This window comes from Phaenicophaeus curvirostris, chromosome 2 (assembly GCF_032191515.1).
Source record: "Phaenicophaeus curvirostris isolate KB17595 chromosome 2, BPBGC_Pcur_1.0, whole genome shotgun sequence".
Classification (NCBI taxonomy): domain Eukaryota; kingdom Metazoa; phylum Chordata; class Aves; order Cuculiformes; family Cuculidae; genus Phaenicophaeus; species Phaenicophaeus curvirostris.
Window position 1 is genome coordinate 513,921 of NC_091393.1, and position 24,715 is coordinate 538,635.

A 24,715-nucleotide genomic window follows, 5' to 3' on the forward strand; every position below is an offset into this window, starting at 1 on the left:
AGCGCGGGGCCCTGCTCCTCCCCCCTCCCCTCCCGCCTCTGCCCCTGCCCCGGGGCGGCGGGTGGCGCTGGCCGCGGCGGCTCGGGGCTCGGTGTCCTTGTGCGGAAATGACACACGGTCCCGTCACGTCACGCGAGAGCGCAGCGCGCGGACCCCTCGCACACAAAGAGCGGGGGGGAAAACGCGGGCAGCAGCGGCGGCCGCTCCAGCCGCCCCCGCCGTCCCGGGGCTCCCGCGGCCCCGCGCGGAGACGAGGTAAGCGCCGCCGCCCCGCGGCGGGGAGGCACGGGGAAAAATTTGGGGGGGGGGGGGGGGCGGGTAGCAGCGGGAGGCGTGGGGCCGGCCCCTCTCCCGTCGGCGGCCCGGGGGCCCGCGGGGCGTGGGGGGGGGGTGGGGGGCTCTTTGTTCGCGGCGCGCGGCCCCGGGCGGCTCCATCGGCGCGGCGCAGGGGGGGGAGCGGGGGAGGGGGTGGGGAGAGTGGAACGGTCACGCCGCCGTCACCTCCAGCCTCACCTTCTCCCCCCCCGCCCCCCCCCCTCCCCCGGCGCGCGCCGGCCACATAGATCCGCCCGGGCAAGGGTTCGGACCGGAAGCACCAACCGCTGCCGCCGCCGCCTCGGGCTCGTGGGTCTGACCGCGGAAGCGGCCCCGGCCGCCGCGTGCGGGGCGGCCTCCCCGCAGCCCCCGCCCCCCCGGGCGGGGCCTCGCGCCGCGCCGGTCCCACGTGGCGCCCGCGCCGCCGCCCCTCCGCGGGGGGGACGCACGCAGGGTGACCTGAGCTGGGAGGGAGCCGCAAAGGTCATCTCGTCCGAGACCTGGGGTCGTCGAGTCCTCCTCCCCCGGCGATGCAGGGGAGCCCCCCGGCAATAGGGGTGAGGGGGCCGCAGAGTCACAGAATGACCTGAGTTGGAAGGGATCCACAAAGAACAGAGTCCAGCTCCTAGTGTCGTCGAGTCATGGAATGGTAGAATAGTTTGGGTTGGAAGGGACCTTAAAGATCATCTAGTTCCAACTCCCCCTGGCGCTGCAGAGGGTAGGGGGACCCCCGGCAGTGGGGGTGGTGGCGTGGAATCACAGAATGACCTGAGTTGGAAGGGACCCACAAGGATCGTTGAGTCCTCCTCGTGTCCAGCTGTTGCCCCCCCACTCCGGTACCGGCTGGTGAAGCAGCGTGGGGTCAGGCTCCCTGTAAAATCGAGGGCTGGGCTCAGGCTCCCGCAAAGACGGTGGCGTGGGAGCCGATGATGCTGTGGCCATCCGTATCACTGGGTCTTGCACCGTGGGGACCGACCGCTGCCTCTGCCCGGGTCACCCGCCGCCTCTACCCTACTTTCCCCCGCGGTGTGTCCACACAGCCCTTGGTAAATAGAAGGGGACAAACTCTGAACCAGCAGAATGCGAGCCGGCGGCGGGCCAGCAGCCATGTGACGGCTCCAACATAGCGTTGACGCAGTCGCGGAGCTTTTTGGATTGAAGTGCGAGTAGAGTTTGTTGCTGCTGCCTTTAAAAAACAGTGTAAGCCCGACTCTTGGGGCAGAGACATTTAAACAGTGGAAGAAAAACTTTTTCCCTCCTTCTGAGTGATACCTAAGCGTCAGATTATAAGTTTATGTGAACAATTACATCTAATAAAACAAATAGTTACTAATACATGTTGATCCATTTTTCTTTTCTCTCCTGTTAAATCAAACTCAGCAAACCCCACACTTTTTGTCTTTGCTAAGTATTTTTATAGCTTGGGTAAGCCCGGGGGATAAAAATAAGAGAGTTCATTGCAGTTTGGAGGACATCTTAAGTTGTACAAAGTTCAGATGGAACAATGTTTTAAAATAAAAGCAAAGAATGAGGGGAGAGAAAATGAAGCACCGAGGAAAGCAAAATGTTTGTAATTGCCCAGGGGAAGACACCTATACTAAGTGATGTTAATGCTGGAAAGAAAGTTGTCTAGTATTTTGCTGACCACTGCAAGGTTATGTCGGTGTTTGATAAAGTACGGGGCACAGGTTGAGAAAACTTCAGCTTTGGGCATTGACTTGGAAAACTGGGGAGAGGGTTTGGGTTTTTTTTGTCTGGTTGGTCATTTTTTTTTTTCACTCTAATTTAAACAGCATCTGTAGATGTAAGTAAAATGAAATAAAAAAGACACAAATTGAGAACATGCCCTCTTAGTCCTTTTGGCAGAATGCCCTTGTTGCAGGCTGGCTTCAGTGGAGACTTCAGGCTTCCTGTCCTCCTCCACAGGACAGCAGTGGTTGTCAAACTATGCTAAGTACATGGATTTTATTGTCTGTAACAGCAGCGCTTCCAACATCTGCTGGTTCTTTTAAAGATATTTTTCATCATTTTAGAACTTAATATGTATGCATTTAATAGTTGGAACACAATTATAATGTTGGAATACTGTTTCTTAAGGTACTTATTTTTTCAAGTGTCAGTACTGGATATCAAGAATAAATTTTACTCAATCTTCACTCTTGGCTCACTCATAGCACCCTACTCTCTCAAAATTGATATAATAGAAAGCATCTGCTTTTAGTATTATTTTTGTCTGCTTGTGTTTTGGTCATTGTTCAGTTAACTGAGGCAACATTTCTGTTTCTTTGAGGTGGGTAGTCAATTTTAAATCGATTATCTGTTTTTTAAAATTAAGGTGGTTTCAGGTATCAGACTTCTTCAACCTTCTGTTTTATCAAGTGATTTCTCAAGACTTTTCAAAACGTTCTGTTTTATCAAGTGATTTCTCAAGACTTTTCAAAATCTTTACTCAGAAAAGTCACAAGTTATTAGGAAGTATCACTAAATATATACAAAGTACAGTCAGGTGTACAAATCAAGCGATACAAATTCCTCCCTCCTGCCTCCATTTCTGTCTGTTACAATAGCTTTAGGTGTAATTTCTAAGTTAGTAAGTAACAGTTTGGGCAACAGAGTAACAGTGACCCTTTTGAGTTACTTGCTTATTCTGACCATCATACCAGTGGGTGTGGCAATGAGGTTTTCAGCAACAGAAGGATACTTAAATAGAGAATAAAAGTATTAATGAAGATGCAAAAAGTCCATGAAAAAAGGAGCCTGCATTATTTTGGGGTTTTGAGAAGGCCTTGTCTAAATTTTGTAATATTTAAAATTGAATTATTAGCCCGTGGAACTGAATGGAAGGCCAACATTACCTCTAAGAAATACATTTTACAGCTCAATTTTGGAGTACTATTTATGTGTAATTCAGTTGAATTGAATTTGAGTTGCAGTGTTTTTCACAAATTGGAGGAATCAGATTTAGCCCAAGGATAACTGCAGTATTGAAATTACTGAACTCAGTGCTACAGCTAGGAAGTAAAAGATGCAGATTGTTTGGCTCACAAAGCAGAACCTAGCACCCAGAGCTCTCTGGGTTTGCTTCTGCAGCCCAGCAGGAGGGCTTTTCAAGAGGCAGCCTGGAAAGCAACACACACCTGGAGCAGGAGGCAGCTCCTGGGCAGCCTGAGCAGAGGCGTGTGCCATCAGTCCTGCCTCCTCCTGGGACTGCAGGGCTGTGTGTTGAGAATGGGTGTTTGCGCTCATTGTTTCAAAGCATCACACAGGAATCATTCTTCTGCGGTGCCACGAGGGATGGTATTTCACGCTATCACAGGGTGTTTAGAGCAGCCCTCGGCTCACCTGCTGCACAGGGCGAGACGACTTCCACCTATCCACACCAGCTTTCAAGGCTGTGGGCTTCCCTTGGGAAGCATTGATCACGTTGTGTGTTTTATCCAGTGCTTCATATGAAATAGATACACATACAAAGAGACAGGGAGCAGAACTTCAGATGCTTGCCTGTCTGGTGAGTGTCTTAACTATCAGATTGATTAATCATTGTCCCTTGCTGAGGATGGTTATATAGCTGAGAATTTTGGTTGGCTGTGGGTAAACCACACTCTTAATTATGTAGCATAATACAGGTGTCATTTTGTGATGAAGTCCTGTTACGGGAAGGAGCTGCTACTTTTGGCTGTTAACCAGCAGTTCAATGTATAGATCTTATAAATTTCAGCCAATGTTTCCTCCTTAGAATATCAGCTTTTTTGGCATTCCCATCATTTACTCAACTTTACCTATGCTTTAAGAGGAGTGTTGAATCTTTTACTATATGGTGAAAGCAAGGTAATGGAGCAGCTTATTCCACACACACTATTAAACGCATATTTAAATGTTACTAGCAAACATCCTATCTTATCTTTTGGCCAAAATGTGAAGAACAATTCACCTTTTCAGAAGCAAATGACACCCAAGTAGATACTTCTCATTGAAGCCTGAGTTGTATATATGAAGCAATGTACCACCATGAGGCTTTAAAAGGAATAAACATCACATAGAACACAAAGTCTAAACCCCGATATTTTTAATAACATCCTTATAGTCAATGAGAAGAATTAGAGACATTCTTTCCAACCTATGCAAAGATGCTTAAAATTTTAGTGGAATGGTGTGCATTCAAGAAGCAGCATCTACACATTTACAGTGCATTAATGAACTGAACGGTTCAGTGTTAGGCAAGCATTTAAATTATAAGTAGCAAAATTTATAAAACTGACAACAGACATTATATTACAGTGTATAAGTTGAGGTAATGATTCATTTAAATTTATAATTGTAACTATAATTTACAATTATTTTACTTATTTAATCAGAATTTTTTCCCACATACAGTATGTGTGTACTTTTGTGCTATTTTGCATGATTTTCACCTTTTTTTTTTTTCAGTTCTCAGAACCTATTGCATTAGACATGGTAGTTTGAAAAGTAAAGAGGGAAATTTTTTTAGCTATGAATGACAGAACACTAGTATTTTTTTCTGGTGGACTTCGGTTTTTTTAAGCCAGAATTTGCAAGGATTCCATCAGACCTTCTCTAAGAATGATTGCAAAGGCAGAGAACTGCCTTGATCTTACAATACCAGCAAGATCTTTTGTCTTCCCGTTGTGCTCTTGCAATGGTCACAATCATAAGACAGGTACGGAAATTATCCTCCAAGGCCAACACATGAGTAGTTGTTAGGTATTAAATAGGAGGAGGAGAATGCATGTCATGGGATGATTTAACTTAGGCTTATGAATGTCTATGTCAGTAACTGGATACACTTTTATGCTACTTTTAAGTAGCATTATACATGATACTAGATGATATGAGACTGAAATATGTTTAGAGTATGATTTGCAGTTTTACTCATAAAATCTTTTGTACCTAAGTGCTTTAAATCCTTAAGGCTTTAGTGCATATTTCAGCTAGGCACATTTTTGATAAATGGATCGCATTTTTTTGCTCTACTTGCAACAGCAGCATTAAGGTGGTAGTAGTTAGTACTAAGTGCACAGAGAAACATTCCAAAACCTCATTTTTAAGGTATTCTTTCATACTTTGGATCTTGCAGCACTGCACTATGTACTGAGGTTCCCTGTTAGCAGGTAATACCACTTCAGTGTTGAATGTTGTTACCAAAGTGGTACAATGATACAATTAAGTATCATAACCTGGTAAGTCTTAGGAATAGGGGCACCTGTCTCACTGAAACTAGTGAAAAGTAAGGGAGTGTAAAGTCCCTTCATTGAGGTGTCTCATTCCTCCTCTAATCTGATGAGAAGAAGGGAGAGCAGGATCTGTGGGAAGGAGGTTCGGCCAATAGTGACAGCCAAGGTGTGCTGGGACCCCTCACTTTTTTCCCCATCCCCCATGCCTTGACCAACCACTCCTCTTCCCACTTGCCCTCCAGCATGCTATAGCCTGGTGACTAGATCACTCTTCTAGGATTTGGGGATATGGATTCTTGTCTATACTGCAAAAGCATTGCCATTGGTAAGTGAAATGCCCAACACTTATTTATGACAGTCCTCTATGAAAATCCCAAAGTTCTGAGTGTGTTCTGAAAATGAGTGTTGAATCTTAGCCAGTAGGCCAGTTGCAGAGGGGTTCCTGATGGAGCAGGCCCAGCAGGGCTCAAGACGTTTTTTGTGTGCAATCCACTGGAAACTTGGTGTCTAGAACCTGTAACCACCTACAACTTAACGTGGCAGCTGAGTGGAATTTCTGCATCTTCCTGCAAGCTACAAGGTCACAAATCAAACACACTTAGATCGGTGTCTAGAATTAGCCTGTAATGCATATTCAGCTTATTAGAAGTAGCTTAAGTTGAAACAGGATAACACAATCCTGTATATCACATCAGTTCTCTGCAAAGAGGTTCATTGTATGTTAGTTTAAAATGAGTAATACTGTTGTTTGCATGATTGCAATGTTTTATTCACTTCTCTTAGAAGAACAAAGCTTTAATCACTTTAAGAAAGACATTCTTTTTGGCTCATTATTTTTAACTGTTTCAAGTTCTGGGCCCCTCACTGCAAGAAGGATGTTGAGGCTCTGGAGCAAGTCCAGAGAAGAGCAACGAAGCTGGTGAAGGGGCTGGAGAACAGGCCTTATGAGGAACGGCTGAGAGAGCTGGGGTTGTTTAGCCTGGAGGCTGAGGGGAGACCTCATTGCTCTCTACAACTACCTGAAAGGAGGTTGTGGAGAGGAGGGTGCTGGCCTCTTCTCCCAAGTGACAGGGGACAGGACAAGAGGGAATGGCCTCAAGCTCTGCCAGGGGAGATTTAGGCTGGACATCAGGAAAAAATTTTTCACAGAAAGGGTCATTGGGCACTGGCAGAGGCTGCCCAGGGATGTGGATGATTCACCTTCCCTGGAGGTGTTTAAGGGATGGGTGGACGAGGTGCTAAGGGGCATGGTTTAGTGTTTGATAAGAATGGTTGGACTCGATGATCAGGTGGGTCTCTTCCAACCTGGTTATTCTATGATTCTATGATTCTAAGTGTCAGGATGTGTGGGTGAGTGTGGGGGACTGAGCCAAAAGGGATGTTTGTGTCTTCCCGGATGCGTGCAGGCATCTCCCAGGCTCTGTTGCCTGACACCTAGCAGTGGCTCAGCACAGGTATCTGTACAGCACCAACACTAGTAGCTATCAAGGCAGTTTAGATAGGAAGGTGAGTATATGGTGATACATCAGCAAGGTGTTTGTTTCGAGACATTGATTCCATAGAAATTATAAACTACGTGCTGTTTTCAAGAAGTCCATTCTCAATATATGAAATTTAGGCAGTAAAATCTAAGGATTTATTGTCTGCATTGTGCAGATGAGGTCCATTTACCTCTTCTTCCTTGATTGTCGAACTTGTCCATGTGCTGCACATCTTCCTATTCATTCAGCATTAGATTCATTCATTAGCTAACGACTGAACTGGAAGCAGACTGTTATTAATCAAAAGTAGAGCCTCTTCTGAAGAAAAAATATTAGTTATTCACTTCATTTTTAGTGTTCACAGGGGTAGAATCCACATCAAGGTTGGAACAGTTATTCTTTCTCAGTATTTGAGCCATGTTTTAGCATGAGCATAGAGAAACAGTGTGTTAGTTTACCTATTTTATACCTCTTAGGTGTTTCTGACCTGTTAATACATTCTTTGGAATTTGACTTTATACATAAGATGGAAACCAAAGAACCCAGGGAAAGTGCTTCTAAAATAACTTGGTTCACAAATTAAAATATTTACAAGCAAGTTCCTAAAACTTGGACATTAAAGTTTATGTTCATATTTTGTAAATCATGACTTTTTTTACTGATTTAGGTGGAAATACTAGAAGTTTCAGCTAAAATTTGAAGATTTGATGCTTAGGCTACAGCAGTAATTGACTTCAATAGGATCAGGATGTGGCTGTGTAGTTGCTGTTGTACATGTTGGTATGTTTTGGAATCTTCCTTCCAGGGCCCCTTTTCACTAGAAAGTAGGATGTACTGCAGCACCTACCTGTATCCCAGTAAGATAGAACTGTCAAGGCTGGTTGCTCAACCAGTCACGGCTGGAGACCTGGGCTCCCAACTCAGCATAGGGTGTTCATCCCTTCCTAGAACTAGCAAACTGCTGTCCTGTAGATGGCTTTGAGTCAGTATTAGGCTAAGGATGGTAACTATCTTTGTCTTGTGTTTTGAAAAGACATATAAGGTAAGAATGAAATGCATTTATATACTCAACATGGCAAAGAACAACTATTCAGTGTTTGCTTTACTGGATGGATTTCTTACTCGACTGCTATTTGCACCATTTTGTTCCTGGTTCTTTTAGGGGTTTTTTTTGGTTTTGTTTTTGGTTTTTTTGTCCAGCTTTTTTATTCTCACAATTTGAGGCAGAATGCTACCTCAAAACAGGTTTTGACACTGCTGCCTCTTCTACAGAGGCAGTAATTATTATTCATAAGTACTGATTCACTTTTAACAGTATTTTAAAGAATCTGAAATATTTTATCTTTGGTAGACTTTAAACAATCAACAAAACTATTTTTAACCATACTTAGGCAGGCATACCTGCATGGACATACACACACACATGCAAGCTTCTCCATTTTCCATAGGACCTCATTTCTTATGGAAGTGATGATGCAGTTGCTCTGTTGATATCTCTGTGTCTCCTTGCATGTTGAGTCCATTACAATCCAAATTTGAAGCGAGTTGATGACATAAATAGATGATAAGTGAATTTTCATGAAATGGTTTGACCAAGCCAGTGACTTGCTGTTACAAGAGAGATTTTAATTCCTCCTTTGCTTCCCAAATCTTGTGCATGCTCCTGAGCTGGGCCTTATGACTTGCCTTACCATTTAACTCTCTGAATTAGAAGGAAAATAACCCAGCAAAAAAAGAAGTGAATTGTTTCCTGACAGTTTGTCAAGCTGGAAGAGCTCACTCAAGGCAGGCACCCATGCTTGACTGAGGGAACAGGTGGTACCATGGGGCAGGAAATCAGAGAGGCAGTTGACTCCTGTCTCTTGACAGAAGCCATTGTATGTGCTTCATTTTCGCATAATACCTAAGTTCTTACAAATATCAAAAAGAAGGAAGGAAAACAGATAACGAGTAAGGTATTACCAGGGCTTCCAAAACTGAAAACTTTGGAGCTTGTGCTTGGATTGACACGAAGGAGTACAAATATGAAATCCAGTATTTCCAGCCCTTGTTGATCCTGATGCTTTTTGGATTATTGCCTTTAACTGTGTTCTGGTGGTTTTGTGGGGAAAAAAATATCAAAATAAGTTGTAACACTTTGCTTCGAATATGTGAAACAGTGTTTTGACTTAATATTATTTGACCTGAGTTCGGGATAGCTTTAGTGTTCTTGTTGTAGTGCCCTTTAGAAAATTAGCTGAGGTACGTGATTTACTTTAGTTTTCAGTTTTTCCATTTTTAAAGAGTGGCTATTCAGATCCTCCTTTATTTTCTCCTTCCATTTCCCTTGTATTCTCTCAGACAAATTCTCCTAAAGCATTCTGCCCATTTGAATAACAGTACTAGCAGGAGTTAGAAGGAAAATATAATTCCTATATCCCCTCCTAAATATTATGTGCTGTTTCCCACCACCACCACCTTTATATTCTCCCTTTCTGTCTCTGTGTTTACCATCTTCTAGAGTTTTACTGTAATAGAGCAGCCTAGGATTATCTGGAAAACCATTTTGATTTCCCTTGCAGAATATTCTGCAGTGATGTTGGCTGATTTGCTTACTGTCACCTCAGACCCGCACAAAAAGACTCTTTCGCACTTCTTGAGCGCTGATATATGTTGATCTTGTACCACATTCCTTTGAGCTAAGCCTAGTGCAGTAAGGGAAAGTGTTACAAAAGTCTAGAAACTGAATGTCATTGTATCTGCTATATGAGGGCAAAATATAAACGTTTAGTACTACGTGATTTTCCTAAGATCCAACATAGCTTTTTGATGGTGCTGTACAAAGTACACTGTCTTAGGATTTTTTAGTAAAGAGCTGTAGTGGCTGTCTAAATTCATAAATAACGTTGAGTTAGTAAGACCAAGTATTAAGCCCAACCACTGCTTATTTAGGTGGCTTAGAAGTTGGTGAGGGCTACTTGTGTCTCTTGCTGTCATGTCTTTACAGATTTTGCAAAAGTGTGAGTGAAGTGATTATAAGATGACATCATTTATAGGTGGATCAATTAATAAATACAAGTCCTGAAATTGTGGTGAAATTGGGGATTGTGGTGTCTAAAAAGGGTTAGATATTTAAGGGGGTTGTAGTAGCTCTGTATCCAACTGAGAGAGATTTTTTTCTGGTGACGTGATAATGAAGAGAATCTCATGTTGTCCTCTTAAGGATGCCCTTTATAATCTGTATATAGGACCATGTTGAAGATAAGGACTTCAGAGGATACTTTGGCTTCTAAGGTGGCCCACTATGAGCTGGTTTTATAACTCCATGCATCTTTGGTTTGTGCGTGTGTCTGTGCTGCTCATTGTAGTGCAATCATACAAAATCTTATTGTGAGCAGGATCTCATAGTTACCATTAACAGCCATCAGTTACTAATGAAGAAAAATTCTTAACACAGTAGTCAAGTGTTTGCAGAGTTTTTTAACAATATTTTGAGATTTAAAAAAATAATAATTCTATTGAACAATATTGAAAAGTAAGGTAAAGACTTATTTTTTCCCCATCCAAAACAGATTGCTTGTCTCTTTCTTTCCTCATGTCTTTTAAATTTCATTATAACTCACACTCCTGGGCTAAATATACACTTCTGATTGACTGGTTGCTTTGTGCATTTGCTCCAGCCGGAGAGAAGCCTGCCTTGATTTCAGACCTCGGGTAAAGGATGGGTGGGAACGTTTGAAACAAAACTATTTGAAAGAAGACTTCATCTGTGGGAAATGTAAATCGGTAATGTTCTGGGGCCAACTAAACACAATGCTGTGTGTAGATGAACATGAGCGGTGTGTCACAGTGTAACAGTCACCGGCTTACCAGCCGAGAGTGTCGGTTTGCAGCTATGTGCCCTGTAACAGTCAGTGAGATCTGGTTAGGTTGTTTGCTTTGGAGATCTTAAAAAGATTTAGGATATCTCTTAGGAACGTGTCCACAGATTGATGTTTGCCCACAAGTAATTTGCAAAATTACTTTTCAAGGTAACAGAAATACAACTGAGTCTTCCATGTGAGAAGTAATGCTAAAATCATGCCAGAATAATACATATTTTGCTTTCCCTTACAAAAAAACATTCTTATATTATTTAGAGGCTGACAGTTAGAAACAAAAGTAATTGCTGTAGATCTACAGATTGTTCTTGCTTGATTGATGCAATCTATATCAAAGGATCAAAGATTTTTAAGTGAAAACTTACTCCAGTGTATATATTCCAGTTCATGAGTTTTCCTTCTGTAATGACTTTGGGTTACCCACAGTGTCAATATAAAAACATTTCAGTGTAATAAGAAGTAGTGACTTGCTTCAGGATGGAGAATTTAATCCAGCTAACTTCCTTTTATATACTGCCAAGATACTTTGTAGAGAAGGTTAAAATTACGTTTACTTTTCTCCATGCCAGAAAAAGACATATAGTTTTGAATACATTCCTACCTGTCTAGTCTGCAGTATGGTTTGCATCTTGACAGATCTATAGATGGCCATTAAATGTATTGAAAATACCTAGGTTCTAAAAATGTACAGATTGGAAATTATCCATGGGCTGTTAATTACATTTAAAGTAATTATAAAACCAGATTTAGATATTTCCTGATTCCAGAAGATGCCGATATTTATTTCTGTATTTTTCTTTTGTTCTTTAGTGAAATAGAAGATGAATTCAGCTGAAATCACTGATGATGATGAAGGTAAAATGTTATACTTTGTGTAACTTATGATCAGGCAAAAATACTTGTTAACAAAAACCTTTGTAACCTGATAAAGAATGCACTTGGATCAAGAGAAATTACATTAATGTTTTTTAAAAAGATGTGTAAACCACACTATTATCTTTGTTGCTCATTATATTTTCTGCTCTACATCCTTCTTCCCCCTTGAAAAAAATCTTCCTACTGTAACTTTATTTGTTTATGCTTTAGATGCTTCTTTGGGGAAGGAACTGGATGACATTTGCTGGATGACTGAATGATTCCTAGCGTAATAAAAACTTGACTTTGGGGTGGCCTCATCATACGCTTATCGTACAAGTCATAAAAAATAACCATGTTCTTCAAAACACATTTTCATAAAAAGAAACAAGCCACGAAATATTGTATTAAGGGTATAATGGTTTTCTGGAGGGAATACTTTATCTTTCTAAACGTTCTCTCTTTCCAGTAAGAATTCCTAAAAAAAATATTGTGAAAGTAGAAACAGAAAATGAAGATGAAGCTCTAGACTGCTCAGTAACATCCAGATCTGCTGAGAAACACTCACTGGATGGCACAGTTACTTGCCTACAGGATTCCAACAAACGGAAGCAGACCTCACTTGGTTGTGATGGTTCAGGGAGCCAGCAAGATGTCTTACCCAGTGTGAAGAAAAGACGCTTTACACAAGAGGTGACTTCTCTATCCATGACTGTGTGATTTTTGTGTTGATATTTCATAGGCTAAATTCATTGCTGCTATAAGCAAAATGCAAGTCATTTAACTAGATTTGCAGTAGTAATGCATTTCAGTCAAATATGGCTGATATTAACCCATTTTGCACACATTACTTGTCTAGGTATTTCTTTCAAGAATGTGGGAGCAATCATATCTATGAAATATAGGTTTATTCATTCATGTGGAGTGTACGTTTTGTCAGGGAATGTAGGAGCAGGTAGTGATTTGGGTTATCTGGGCATGACTGATTACAGTCCCTCTCACATCACACAGTCCTTCAGCTGGATCCTCAGTGGCAGAATCAGAGTTGTAATTCTTCCTTCTGTAACACGCAATTTTGGTGTCAGTGAGACAGGTATAGATTTGTGCATTACTTGAAAGATAAAAGATGCAGGGATGCAGAAGACTTCAGTATATCAAGAGCAGAATGTATTACAACTTCTGATGCAGCATCCCACTTCTGACAATCCAGGTGTTTGTGCATCTGGTGAAGGACATGCCCAGTCTCTTCTGTTACCCTGTTCTAGAGTTTCACCTCTCTAGCACTTGGAAATTTTCATTAATCTTTGCTGAAACCAAGCAAGTTTCTTTTTGTCCTTGTTCTTTTCAGTAGTTCATCAGTTCTAGAAAAGTCTTCTGCACGTGGGAAAATTGGTGGGATGTTGTCTTACCTTCAGCCCTTCCTTTCCAAGACTAAAATTCTGTTTCTTCAGCTTTTCTTCAGGAGTCACCTTGTATTTTTGTTGTTCTCTTTGAGATTCCTGAAAGGGTACTGTCCAGTGTCGGATAATCACATCTCTTCTAGCGCCCCCTAGAGCAATATAAAAACCCCCTGTTTTTCACAATCAGCACCTTATTAAAATAGCCTAGATTCTAATTCATCCTTTTTTGAATAACTTCAGACTCTGGGTTATATTTAGTTTATGATCTACTCTAATGCACATATCCTTTTCTGCTGTTCTGCTACCTAGCTAGTTATTCCGTGTTGTATTTGTGCATTTAATTTCTCCTTTCTAGCCATAGCTCTTCGTATTTCTTTCTTGACTGTCATCTTTCTGACTTCTTGGGGCTGTATTTTTCCCTGAATGCCTATGGTAGGTAGGTCTTATTACATGGTTTCTTTCTTTTCTTTTCTTTTCCTTTCTCTTTTTCTTTTTTACAATAGTTTTACTTACATTCAGATTCTTAGAAGAGCTTCATAATGGCCTGTGAACTCTGCTTGCTTTGGATTTTACTGTTTGCTTTTTGCCTTTAGTACATTTCTAAATTTATTTGAACTGACTTATAACTTTGGACTTAGAATATCAGAAACAGACCCAGTAACAATGATGAAAATTCATTCTTCACTGTCCCCAATGAATCAGCATGTTAAATAACGAATCAGAAACAGCCCTCAATCCTAACATTTTAAAGTTAATTACTTTTCTAGTACCAATATTTTGCTTTAATTGATGACTTCATTAATATTTCTGTTTAAACAGAGGACAAAACTTTAATTATTTTTTGAGACTATTGAGCTTGTAGTTTATTGTAAAAATATAGGCATCTATGTATGATATAAATGGAGCTGTACTTTTTATGTTATGTAACTGTACTGTTGGGCCAATGATTATTTCACTACATGACTTTCTATCACAAGACTTTTCTCTTCTTTTTTTTTTTCGTAATTCTGATTGTCATTTCATAACCAGAAATTCATTTCCCCTATTTTTTTTTAAGGAAAAAAACTGTAGAAAATTGTAAGTTTAAAAAGTTTATTTGCACGTCACTTCCAAGTTCTTATGTGTTTGATAGAATTATTTTACATGTTTCTTGCTCATATATTTATTATTCTTTACTCATATGCTAGAGTATTATGTTCTGTATTCTTCCAGATATTTAGACTTTGTTCGTTAAGCATAATGAAGGTCATAAGTTAGCTGGACTTTAGCACTGAGCAGAGCAATAACTAAACAACTTTTAAAACTTGGCGTAGGGCTCCGAGAGATCATGTGAGACACTGTTTCACAATTACTTATATTGGTCCATGTTTACTGAAATACTGCATTTTGCAAATGTTCAAAGAATATATATTATATAAAAACTTACTGTGCAAATAAATATAAAAGCAGCACTATCTTACATACATTGAGTCTCATGGAACAATATATTTGCTTATTTTTTGATGGTACATTAAAACTGATCATCTTTATGGGTGTAGTATTTTCTAAAATACACTGATGTTTAAAGATCAGTGTTACAGAAAACTAATTAAAGATATTAAATACTAGTTTAATTGGAGGATTTATGAAAAGCCATATATTTATGCTGTGGATAGTGCTGTCCCCAGGTGGACAAGACAAGATAATTAAAAGGAAAGAAAAGGAGAGTGTATCTGAAATAGAAAATCCTTAAATATATGCCCAAATATGTTGTCATCTGTTACTCTAAAACTGATTATATGTCTGAAATGCAGATAACCAAATCTGTCCCACAAACAGCTCCAAACACTGAACTGTAAAGGGCGAAAGTAATGCTGCTGTCACAGCAGAGAGCCACTGTAGTTCTTAGTGTGAACACTTCTCCCTCTTCAGAGCACCATGTCCAAAACTAAGAATGCAAATTTTCACCATGCTCACTGTTGAAGTGCAATAAGGTACTTAGGACAATGAATTTGTGCTGTTTAATACACTTTCTAATATTGCTTTGCCCTGGCTCTATCTGTACAATATACATTAGTAGAAATTGCCCGTGTTTCCAAGTTTTATTATATAATGAATTAGGGGAAAGGTACAACAGGAGTTCCAATGAAAACTGACAGATGACTAGTGGTCCATGGCAAGCTGTTCAGTAGACAAGTGATTGAATTAACCATACTCTGTATGTGAAGAAACATTTGGAATATCCTCTGTAAATAGGAGTGTTAACAGAAGAGCTAGCCGCTTAGATAGCAGGTATGTGTAAGAACTGTATTCCCCAGAACTGCAGTCTTATTTTGTTCTTTTGTTTTAAAACAGTAAAAGAAATTTGTAGTTCAGTCTGAGTATCTGACTGGGAGGCACAACTCTGTTTATTGTCAGAGGAAATTTTCATCACCTGCTTTCAGTCTTCTAAATGGGACCTGGAAGTCAGGTGTCGTAGGCACCACCACAGCTAGGGACTCTGCACACTGTGAAATTTATTGTCTTTGTTTTATGCTTTCACTTTATTATCTGTCCATCCACACAGCTTTGGTTGTGGAAACACAAGGTTTTCTGCATTGGGTTGCATGATGTGAATGAGAGCAGAACTTGGAAACACACCTTCAATTTAATTGAGTCTGCTGGTTTCTGAACTTGGAGGGGAAAACAGCATGTTCTCTCTGAACCTCTTTTGAGTATACATTACATGAGAAATTAAAAAGCAATTAGATTTAATTTGTCACTGCAGTAAGCAGATGCCAAGTGTGAGTATTCATAGGGACCAGATTAATTTCATAAGCGTTACAGTTCTGTTTTTTTCAGAAAGGAGTCTTAATTCAAGTTCCTCACTGTAAGACACAGTGCAGTCTTCCACTAGAATTTTGAATTGGCTCTCAGCTCAGACCTTAAATTCCATTTGTTTTCAGATTAAAGCAAATTCTGTGGGGTTTTATCTTATTAATGTCATTCCAAGCAAAATGTTTCAGTGTAGTTGTCTCTAAAATCTGGTTTCTTGTGTTTGGATTCTGTACATTGGGTTTTGATTCTGTTGTATCTACTTCACTTCCTAAGAATTATTTGCAATATCCATGTGATTGCAAAAAAAACCAGCCCCACCCAAGCACTGCATATTTGCTATGAGTTGATGAAAAAGCTTGCTTCTGATTTCAAGCAATGAGGAAGAGTTAGAAATCAAGGACACTAATCCCTTAAGAGCTCATTACTGTTTTTTATATAAATAATTCAGAAAATTAGAAACCCTTGAGTCTAAACTTCCCTGCCTTTAAGAAATAAAGAAATCTTAGGCTTCCCTTCTTAAAAAGTCAATACCAAGCTACTTTGCACTTTGATTTTAATTTTTTTTATTTAAATAGATACCTTTTTTTAAATTAGTCATTTTTAGAACTTGTTCAGGAGTTGTACACCATTATAAAGATAAAAAGACCCCTGTATAAACCTTTCACTTCAGAAATAAGAGAATAAGCATAATTTCAGTGTCTTACAGCCTTTGTGGTATTTTCAAAAGCTAAACTACAGAAAGTGCTGGAATATTAAATGCAGTTGTTGGAGGCAGTGGCAAGGTCACAGGACTAGGAGTCAGAAAATCTAGATTCTATTCTTGGCTCTGTTGCTGACTTGTTGCCATTCAAATTCTCTACAGCCCAAGAGCCTCATATGCAAGGTGAAGCATATTGACACTTAATTTGGGAGAGTAGTTAGAGCTCTGCGGGTAAAGAGTACTAAGGATTATTATTGCATTTCTATTCCATGGAGAAAGCCATGAGCCAAAACAACAGCAAAAATTGTCCTAAATAATACTTTACTGTAGTTTTATTTTTGGTTTTGTTTTTTTTTTCCTATTGAATTTATTAATTTTGCTGTATTTAACAGAACTAAGTACTCTGGAGAAAATTTTACTTTGCAGATTTTTGTAACAATGCCTGCTTATTAACAGTATTATAGCTAATATTTTTAAGGTATTCTTACTAATCCAATATTTATTTATTCAAAGGGTCCCCTTTCAAACATGAAGAACAGAGATACTGGCTCACCCACTCAGGTAAATGCGGAGCAGACAAACAAGAACAAGAATACTAATGTACCATGGCTAGGTGAAGAAGATTCCTTCAGTGATATAACCACTCCATCTTATAAAAAACCTCTCTATGGCATCTCACACAAGATCACAGAGAAGAAGAACCCACCAGGAGCAGAGCAGTTTGCTTCTTATGAGTTGTTTGAAAAAATCAACCCCAGCAGTCCCTCGCATCTTCGGACTTTGAACGATCAACGCAAAAGGGACTCAGCTGCAGCCATTGCTGTATCAGCAGCCGCTGCAGATTCTGATGCAAATATATACTCTTTGATACAGAAAATGTTTTACACACTTAACACCCTGAACACTAATATGACCCAGCTTCACAGTAAAGTTGACTTGTTGTCTCTGGAGGTTAGCAGAATTAAAAAGCAAGTCAGTCCAGCAGAGTCTGTTGCAGACTTCAAGCCTCCCCCAGAGTACCAGCTGACTTCTGCGGAGCTCAAACAAATCATGGATCAAAGCACGTCGGGCGGAGACTTAGCTTGCCGGTTGCTAGTGCAGCTCTTCCCAGAACTCTTCAGTGACGATGAATTTAGCAGAAGCTGCAGTGCATGTGGCTTTCTCAATAAAAGGAAACTTGAATCTCTTCATCTGCAGCTTATCCGTAACTATGTGGAAGTTTGTTATCCTTCTGTGAAGAACACAGCTGTGTGGCAGGTGGAGTGTTTGCCCCAAGTCAATGATTTCTTCAATAGATTTTGGGCTCAAAGGGAAATGGAAAACAGTCAGCAGAATGTACAGTCGTCCAGCTTTTATGAGACTGAGCAGGTTGAATCCTCCCATTATATGGAGGATAAAGAGCAGGAGGAAGCATTATCCTTGGACAGGAGTAATGTCATTGCCTCAGATTACATGCTGGATGCTCAGGATCTCAATGAATTTTTAGATGAAGCTTCTTCTCCAGGGGAATTCTCTGTTTTTTTGTTACACAGATTGTTTCCAGAACTCTTCGACCACAGAAAATTAGCTGAAAGGTACAGCTGCTTTGGAGATTCTGGGAAACAACTGCTGGATCCTCATCGGCTTCAAATAATCCGTAGGTACACTGAAATTTACTTTCCAGATGTGCAAGATGATGAAGCCTGGTTGCAGCAGTGCGTTCAACGAATAAATGATGAGCTTGAAAATACATATATGGATGGAAGTGAATGTGATCAGATGAGAGATGACTGTTACGATTCTTCTAGTTTACCAGATGATGTATCAATCATAAAAGTGGAAGACAGTTTTGAGTATGAAAAACCTGGCAGACGCTCAAAAAAAATCTGGCTTGTACCCATAGACTTTGACAAACTTGACTTTCCCCCTCCTGATTTTGATGTCCCTGTCCCAGATTACCTGTTGAACAAAGAACAGATTAAAAGCATATATGAAAGCAGTCTTTCTATAGGCAACTTTGCCTCTCGATTGCTTGTTCTCTTATTTCCTGAACTGTTTACTCATGAAAACTTACGGAAGCAATACAACTGTAGTGGATCTTTAGGCAAGAAACAGCTTGACCCCACTAGAATTAAATTAATTCGACATTATGTGCAGATACTGTACCCCAGAGCAAAGAATGACAGAGTGTGGACATTGGAGTTTGTTGGGAAGCTTGACGAGAGGTGTCGGCGAAGAGACACTGAGCAAAGGCGCACATATCAGCAGCAACGGAAAATCCATGTGCCGGGGCCCGACAGGAGGGAATTTCTCAGCTATGCAATAAACCCTGAGAGGTTTCGAGAAGAATTCGAAGGGCCACCACTGCCACCGGAAAGAAGCAGCAAGGATTTTTGCAAGATACCACTCGATGAACTCGTCGTTCCTAATCCTGACTTCCCTGTGCCTTCTCTGTATTTGCTGTCTGATAAGGAGGTAAGAGAGATAGTGCAGCAGAGCCTGTCGGTCGGCAACTTTGCTGCCAGGCTTCTTGTAAGACTCTTCCCTGAACTCTTTACTGCAGAGAATCTCAGACTGCAATATAACCATTCAGGTGCTTGTAACAAAAAACAGCTCGATCCTATCAGGCTGAGACTGATCCGTCATTACGTGGAGGCAGTTTACCCCGTGGAGAAAATGGAAGAAGTATGGCATTATGAATGTATACCGAGCATTGATGAAAGATGCCGGCGTCCTAACAGAAAAAAGTGTGATATACTGAAAAAAGCAAAGAAAGCAAATAAGTGACAGGCTCTTCAAATTCCTAAAACTTTGACCACTAAATTATTGTCAGGATTATGCTTTGGTTTAGACTGAAGGGCCTGTCAGGAGCCGAGTGTGCTCAGCATCTAGGAGAGTCAGGCGCCAAGTTGTGTTATAATGTGTGTGTTGCATCGATGTGGGCACCGCAGCAGTGGGAAGTGGCTTACTACATTTGTACCTGGGTAAAGACCATAATTCATTGGTGGTAGAGATATCAATGATTCAGTAAGAGCATGATTTTCACCGGTGCAAATACATGTATTGAGACTGTATTACTCCACTCCCCATTTCTGCATCTTCCTGTCTTATCACCTTCTAATAATAAAGATATTTTTTTAAATCGTGCTCTTCAGGGGCAATTTTTTGTTACGCCCTTATAAACAGTCTTCTTAGTTAATTCAGAGTTTGAGATGTAAACTTAATTTAAATTTTAAAGTGCCATGTTCATTGGAAATCATTGGAATATTAGACTTTGCTTCTACAGTATTTGCAGCTTCACATTTGTTCTTGATGATACTGTGATAGTGAAAATAATAATACTGTGTCAAAGAATGGGTCAGAGTGGTGTCGTCTGCATTTTTGACTGTTAACCCAGGTTTTATTTCTAAACCCGAGAATTAACTGTTGAAGAATTGAGACGTGAGCATAAACCTACTGTGAATGTTTGTTCTATATTGGCACCACACGCTTCATCCTGCCCCTGTGAGTTCTCTATTTGTTTTGTCCAGTGTCACTGCTGGCGTGACAGAGGGTGGCTCGACTGAATAAAGCCAGCAGAACAGACCCAAGCCTATACCCGTGGAATGTCTTGCCATTGCCTGCTTGCCACTCTATTTATAAAATAAGAAAGACGACAATAAAAAGACCCAAAACAAGAACTTAGAAAAATTTTATACCTTACTCTCTATGAAAATAATGATTCCAAAGGTTTCCAGTATTTATTTTAAATTGCATTATAAGATGTATATGCAGAGATTGATTTTGTGATGGAATTGTTTCAGGTTCCCCACATATGAGCTGTGGTAATCAACGTAACTTATTCTTTGTGTGAATGCAGCACCATCTGGGTATTTTGGATGTAGGCATATTGAATTCTCTCTCACTTTGCCAAATGGATTTAATGTTATTAGTAGCTGTTTGGAGGCATAACTCTGTATGTATAACTTAGGTTCATATGGTCAAATTTGCATCGTTAATATGTTCAAGTGTAACAAGGAACACCCAGAACCCAATGTGAATTTGCTGTATGATTTGTCACTGGAGAGTGCTGCTTTAAAACTAGTTTTCCTACTTTTTTTTTTTTTTTTTAATTTTAGTACTGATAAAAGTGGTGGGAGAGAGTCATGTATGGAATTTTAAGACAGTAAAGACAGCAATCGCTTACTGACTGTCACTGGAACACCTTGGAGCAATTGTTGATGTTCTCTGTGGTCCTTTTGTTGGTTACTTAGATGGGTCATAGTATCAAATTTTAAGTCTGTTCCAGTGTAATTTTGTATTTTAGCGTTTGTAAGAAAGTACAAAATACTTGGTATTTTTACTTCAGATTTTTAGAATTTATTGTTCTTAGAGTCATATTGATCCCTTCCTTTTAAAAAAACAAAGCGTTCTTTCCTAATGGCAAGAACTAGTAAAAGTATTATGTTAAACCGTGAGTAAATCAGAATAGCTAGTAGCATTTGCTCATTTTCCCCATATGCTGGCAACATTCTCAAAGGATGTTTAAAGAAAGTCATGAATGTACTAAATAATCCACTGATAGTGTTTATATCCATTTAAATGTTTCGTGTTGGTTTAAATACTAGCAGACCATGCACAAAATGGATATCAGAGCAAATATGGCTATAATAAAATGAAAACATTTTACCAAAGATAAAGAACTGATACCACAATGTCTGCATCTTATCTTTCATTTTGGTTCATAAATTTAGCAAACTGAATGTACCAGAAACCAAGACTTTCTCTTGTAATTGTATGCTACCTAGCACCTCTGTGAATTTTTTTACATGCACTTTTATGGGAGATATAAAATGACAGAAATTATTAACAGCTGCTTAATTTGTTGCTGTGAATAGCTGGCCAGAAGGTAAGAAATGTAATTATATTTTCTTACCTTAATGTCATACACATTTCACCACTTAGTCATGCCAAAACTCCCAGAAGTATTCAATATATATTAAACTTTTGTACAATTGCCAGATGTTACTAGCTAGCATGCAAATTTGGGTCATACTGCCTTTACTGTAGATGTTGACATTAAGTAAAAAAAAAATCAGTGCATTTGTATTATCTACTAAGCAGTGCAAAAACTATTTTCACCTTAAAATTCACATTTTTGAAAGTGAATTTATTGAAAGATTTTTATTTTTTCTTCTGTCTAATTGCTGTGTACATTCCTTTTATCTCACTCTTCACAACGCTTTCATGATCTATTTGATTGTGTGTTTTATAACTGATATCAAGAAAATACAGACATATGAATAGTGACATAGTTCATTAAAGCTCTTGCAGTACATCTGAAGTACAGCCACTTCATCCAGTTGGTCAGTCTTGTAAATAAATTAAAGGTCTATTATTTTCATACAAGAGGAATGTTGTCTGGTGATTGCTTGAGTCCAAGCAGGAATTTTTTTCCTATACAGTCTGTCAGTAAGATCTGAGATAACCTAAGCTAGTCAGACAGCACATAAATTAAAATACCCTGGTTTGCTGCAGCTGCTTAAAAAGGTTTTTCGGTCTTTCAGACTTTTTATGTTCAAAAGAATAAACTTTTAATTTTGAAAGTGAGGCTATGATAGGAAGAGTGGTAGATACTGAAGTGTTTGGAACATACATAGCCATGGACACTCTGACTTCCTGTTACTTTCTACCTGCCAGGTCAGTAAACCCTGTTAAGGTGCGTATCAAGTGTTTTGACTGCTTATAGTTTAACTATATCAGCTTTGGATAAGCACTGAATACCTCACTTCTAACAGTCTCTAAAACTGTAATATATCATGGCTCCATATTTTTGTGTCTTACCCATTTTCTACAAACTCAAAACTTAGAAGTTCTGTGAAAGATGCAAACCAGCGCATCAAGAGGGAGGTCAAGTACACAGCAGTTCACTGCCCGCTAACTGTATTCAGGTGACAGAATCAACAAGTTTGCAAATGCAAAAAATCTTTACTTGAAGTCAACCACTTTGTGACACTAAGACGTTAAAGCCACCGAAGTGTTTAATGTTCTAGGAAATGCTTGTCAATGTTTTTTCTCATCCACAAAATGAATATAATTTATTTCTAGATATGTTTTTTTTTTAAATGTCATTTGTGTCATTTCAACTATTGATATTTATATTACGATATAGCAGCGAGAAACAGAGAATTATGCTCAGCGCTCTACAAAGGCACATCAGGTCTAATTTCATGCTGAAAGGGATTAATGTGAATTCTACAGCCCTGAGAAGCACAGCAAATAATATGCAGGTTTTATTCATAATTTATTTTCATTCAGACTTTGTTTCACTGATTAAAGGAATGTGAAAGAGATGGAAAATTCAATGTCTTAAGCTTGCCTGTGCTAAGGATGGAGCATAAATTGACGTGTCATTTTAGTTGATTGCGTTGAAAACCTATGGAAGAACAGTGGCAGGTCCAAGCCTATGATTTTTTTTGAGTAAATCAAACAAACTCCATCACTGTCATTGCCAAAATTTTTTCAGTTCCTTGGTTTGACTTTCTGATTTTTTCCAATGTTACTTGCAACTCATTTAACACCAATGGAGTTGGAGAATTTCCTCAAGAACATTCTGAAAACATCTTTCTAAATGTGCTTGAAGTTGTTTAAAATAAATAGCTGACATGATGGTTTAGTTCCCTCTCTTAATTCTCTTACGATTGTTTTTGCTAAGAAAGGCAGAAAAAGAAAGAACTCCCCATATGTTTGTCTTTATTCTTTCCTACCTACTTTTTCGTCCTAGTAAAACCAGATAAATTACTAGTAGTAACAGTGCTTCTGAAATCCTCACCGTACACCCTCCATTATAAAAGCTGTTCATCTAAATGTCTCACTGGTAGTGATAGTCTTAATTTATCACAGAAATTTCTCACAGAACACATAATACTCATAATTATCTTCGTCACAGCTCATCTAAACCCTTGGAAAGGCCATCTCTCCTGCAGCAGCAGAAGAGCTGTAATAGAACAGAAGTAAAGCTGTTCTGAAGAATATTACATGTTCTTCTCCTAGTTCTTTCCTACCACAAAGCAAACACGATTAGAACAAACATGCTTTTTTTTTAATTATGTTTTCCTTATTTTTTAAAAAATTCAGGGTGTATTCCCAGTGAAAAACATGGAAAAAGTCACCAGGTATCCAATGGCACTAAAATTTGTTAATAGAGTGAAACAAAATAAATTGTGATTGCCAAAGACTGGAAGCAGATCAGCTAATTAATATCTCTCCCCCGCTCCAAGTATCAAGTAATCATTCCCAATTTCCTTCACAAATTTCATTATGGCAAAACAACTGTTTGTCATTGTTTGCAGAGGAATTTGTAGTTCTGTGTAGTGGTCTGACATGCCACTACAGAAAAAAACCCAATCCCAAGAACTAAAGAAACCCCCCCAAACAATAAAAACTAGAAACACTTTGGTGCTTTTCTGTTCTATGGAAAAAAGAATTGCCTATTATTTGGGGAGGCGGAGTTGTCAGAGTGTAATGCCCCTCTCCGTGTTCACCTTTACGCAGCAGAACTTGGAACCTTCATAGAGTCACCAGGTTGGAAAAGGCCCACCAGATCATCAAGTCCAACCATTCCTATCAAACACTAAACCATGCCCCTCAGCGCCTCACTCCTTCACGAGTGTTTGGTCTGTGCCTGCTTTAGGTAACCAGGCGGACTCTTCTGCCAGACCCGAGTCCAACTCCTGTGTAAGCAATTCCAAGATATTCTTTCACAGGATTCTCCTGGGCCCACATGCAGCATCCGCCTCTTAGAGGACCAAACAGACTTCTGGGTCAAGGTCATCCCTCTGCGCAAGGGCAGGTGTGCTGCCCATTCTGGGCCTCGCGTAAGGTTGGTTGCATCTGTGGATAATGCAGAGGTGGCTTAGGCAACACAGTCGTTTAGGCAGCCTCCAGTGAACTTGTCAGTCCCTTCCCAAGCCATCCAAACCTCCCTTCATGAGCTTTCAGCAGCAGCCCCATGAAAAAGCCCTTGCGTATAGTTCCTCCACCATGCAGACTAAGAAAGGCAGATGCACATGTCCTGGAGATTCATTACCACAGTGACAGAAGGGCAGAGCCTTGAACACCTTCAGGAACAGAGCAGTCACAACTTCTCTGGGCAACC

At 39.8% G+C, this 24,715-nt stretch overlaps 1 protein-coding gene across 4 annotated transcripts; it reads left to right on the forward strand.

Annotated features, from left to right (window-relative positions):
* Positions 1-23,233, forward strand: LOC138717579 (BEN domain-containing protein 3-like). Of its 4 annotated transcripts, none has more exons than XM_069851097.1 (4): positions 1-255; positions 11,659-11,703; positions 12,173-12,396; positions 17,113-23,233. In XM_069851097.1, exons 2-4 carry the CDS (start codon positions 11,670-11,672, stop codon positions 19,363-19,365), a joined length of 2,511 nt encoding a protein of 836 aa, XP_069707198.1. In that variant the 5' UTR covers positions 1-255; positions 11,659-11,669; the 3' UTR covers positions 19,366-23,233. The 4 variants fall into 4 exon arrangements, with proteins under 4 accessions (XP_069707198.1, XP_069707200.1, XP_069707201.1 ...); XM_069851098.1 differs by lacking the exon at positions 1-255 and adding an exon at positions 6,952-7,013; XM_069851099.1 differs by lacking the exon at positions 12,173-12,396.
* Positions 23,234-24,715: the final 1,482 nt, after the last annotated feature.

Excerpts from the sequence above, each read along its gene's own strand:
- LOC138717579 (XM_069851097.1), top strand. The coding sequence starts at position 11,670 with ATGAATTCAGCTGAAATCACTGATGATGATGAAG. Across the intron at positions 11,704-12,172 it reads AATCACTGATGATGATGAAG|TAAGAATTCCTAAAAAAAAT; the intron begins GTAAAATGTTAT and ends CTCTCTTTCCAG. Across the intron at positions 12,397-17,112 it reads AAAGACGCTTTACACAAGAG|GGTCCCCTTTCAAACATGAA; the intron begins GTGACTTCTCTA and ends ATTTATTCAAAG.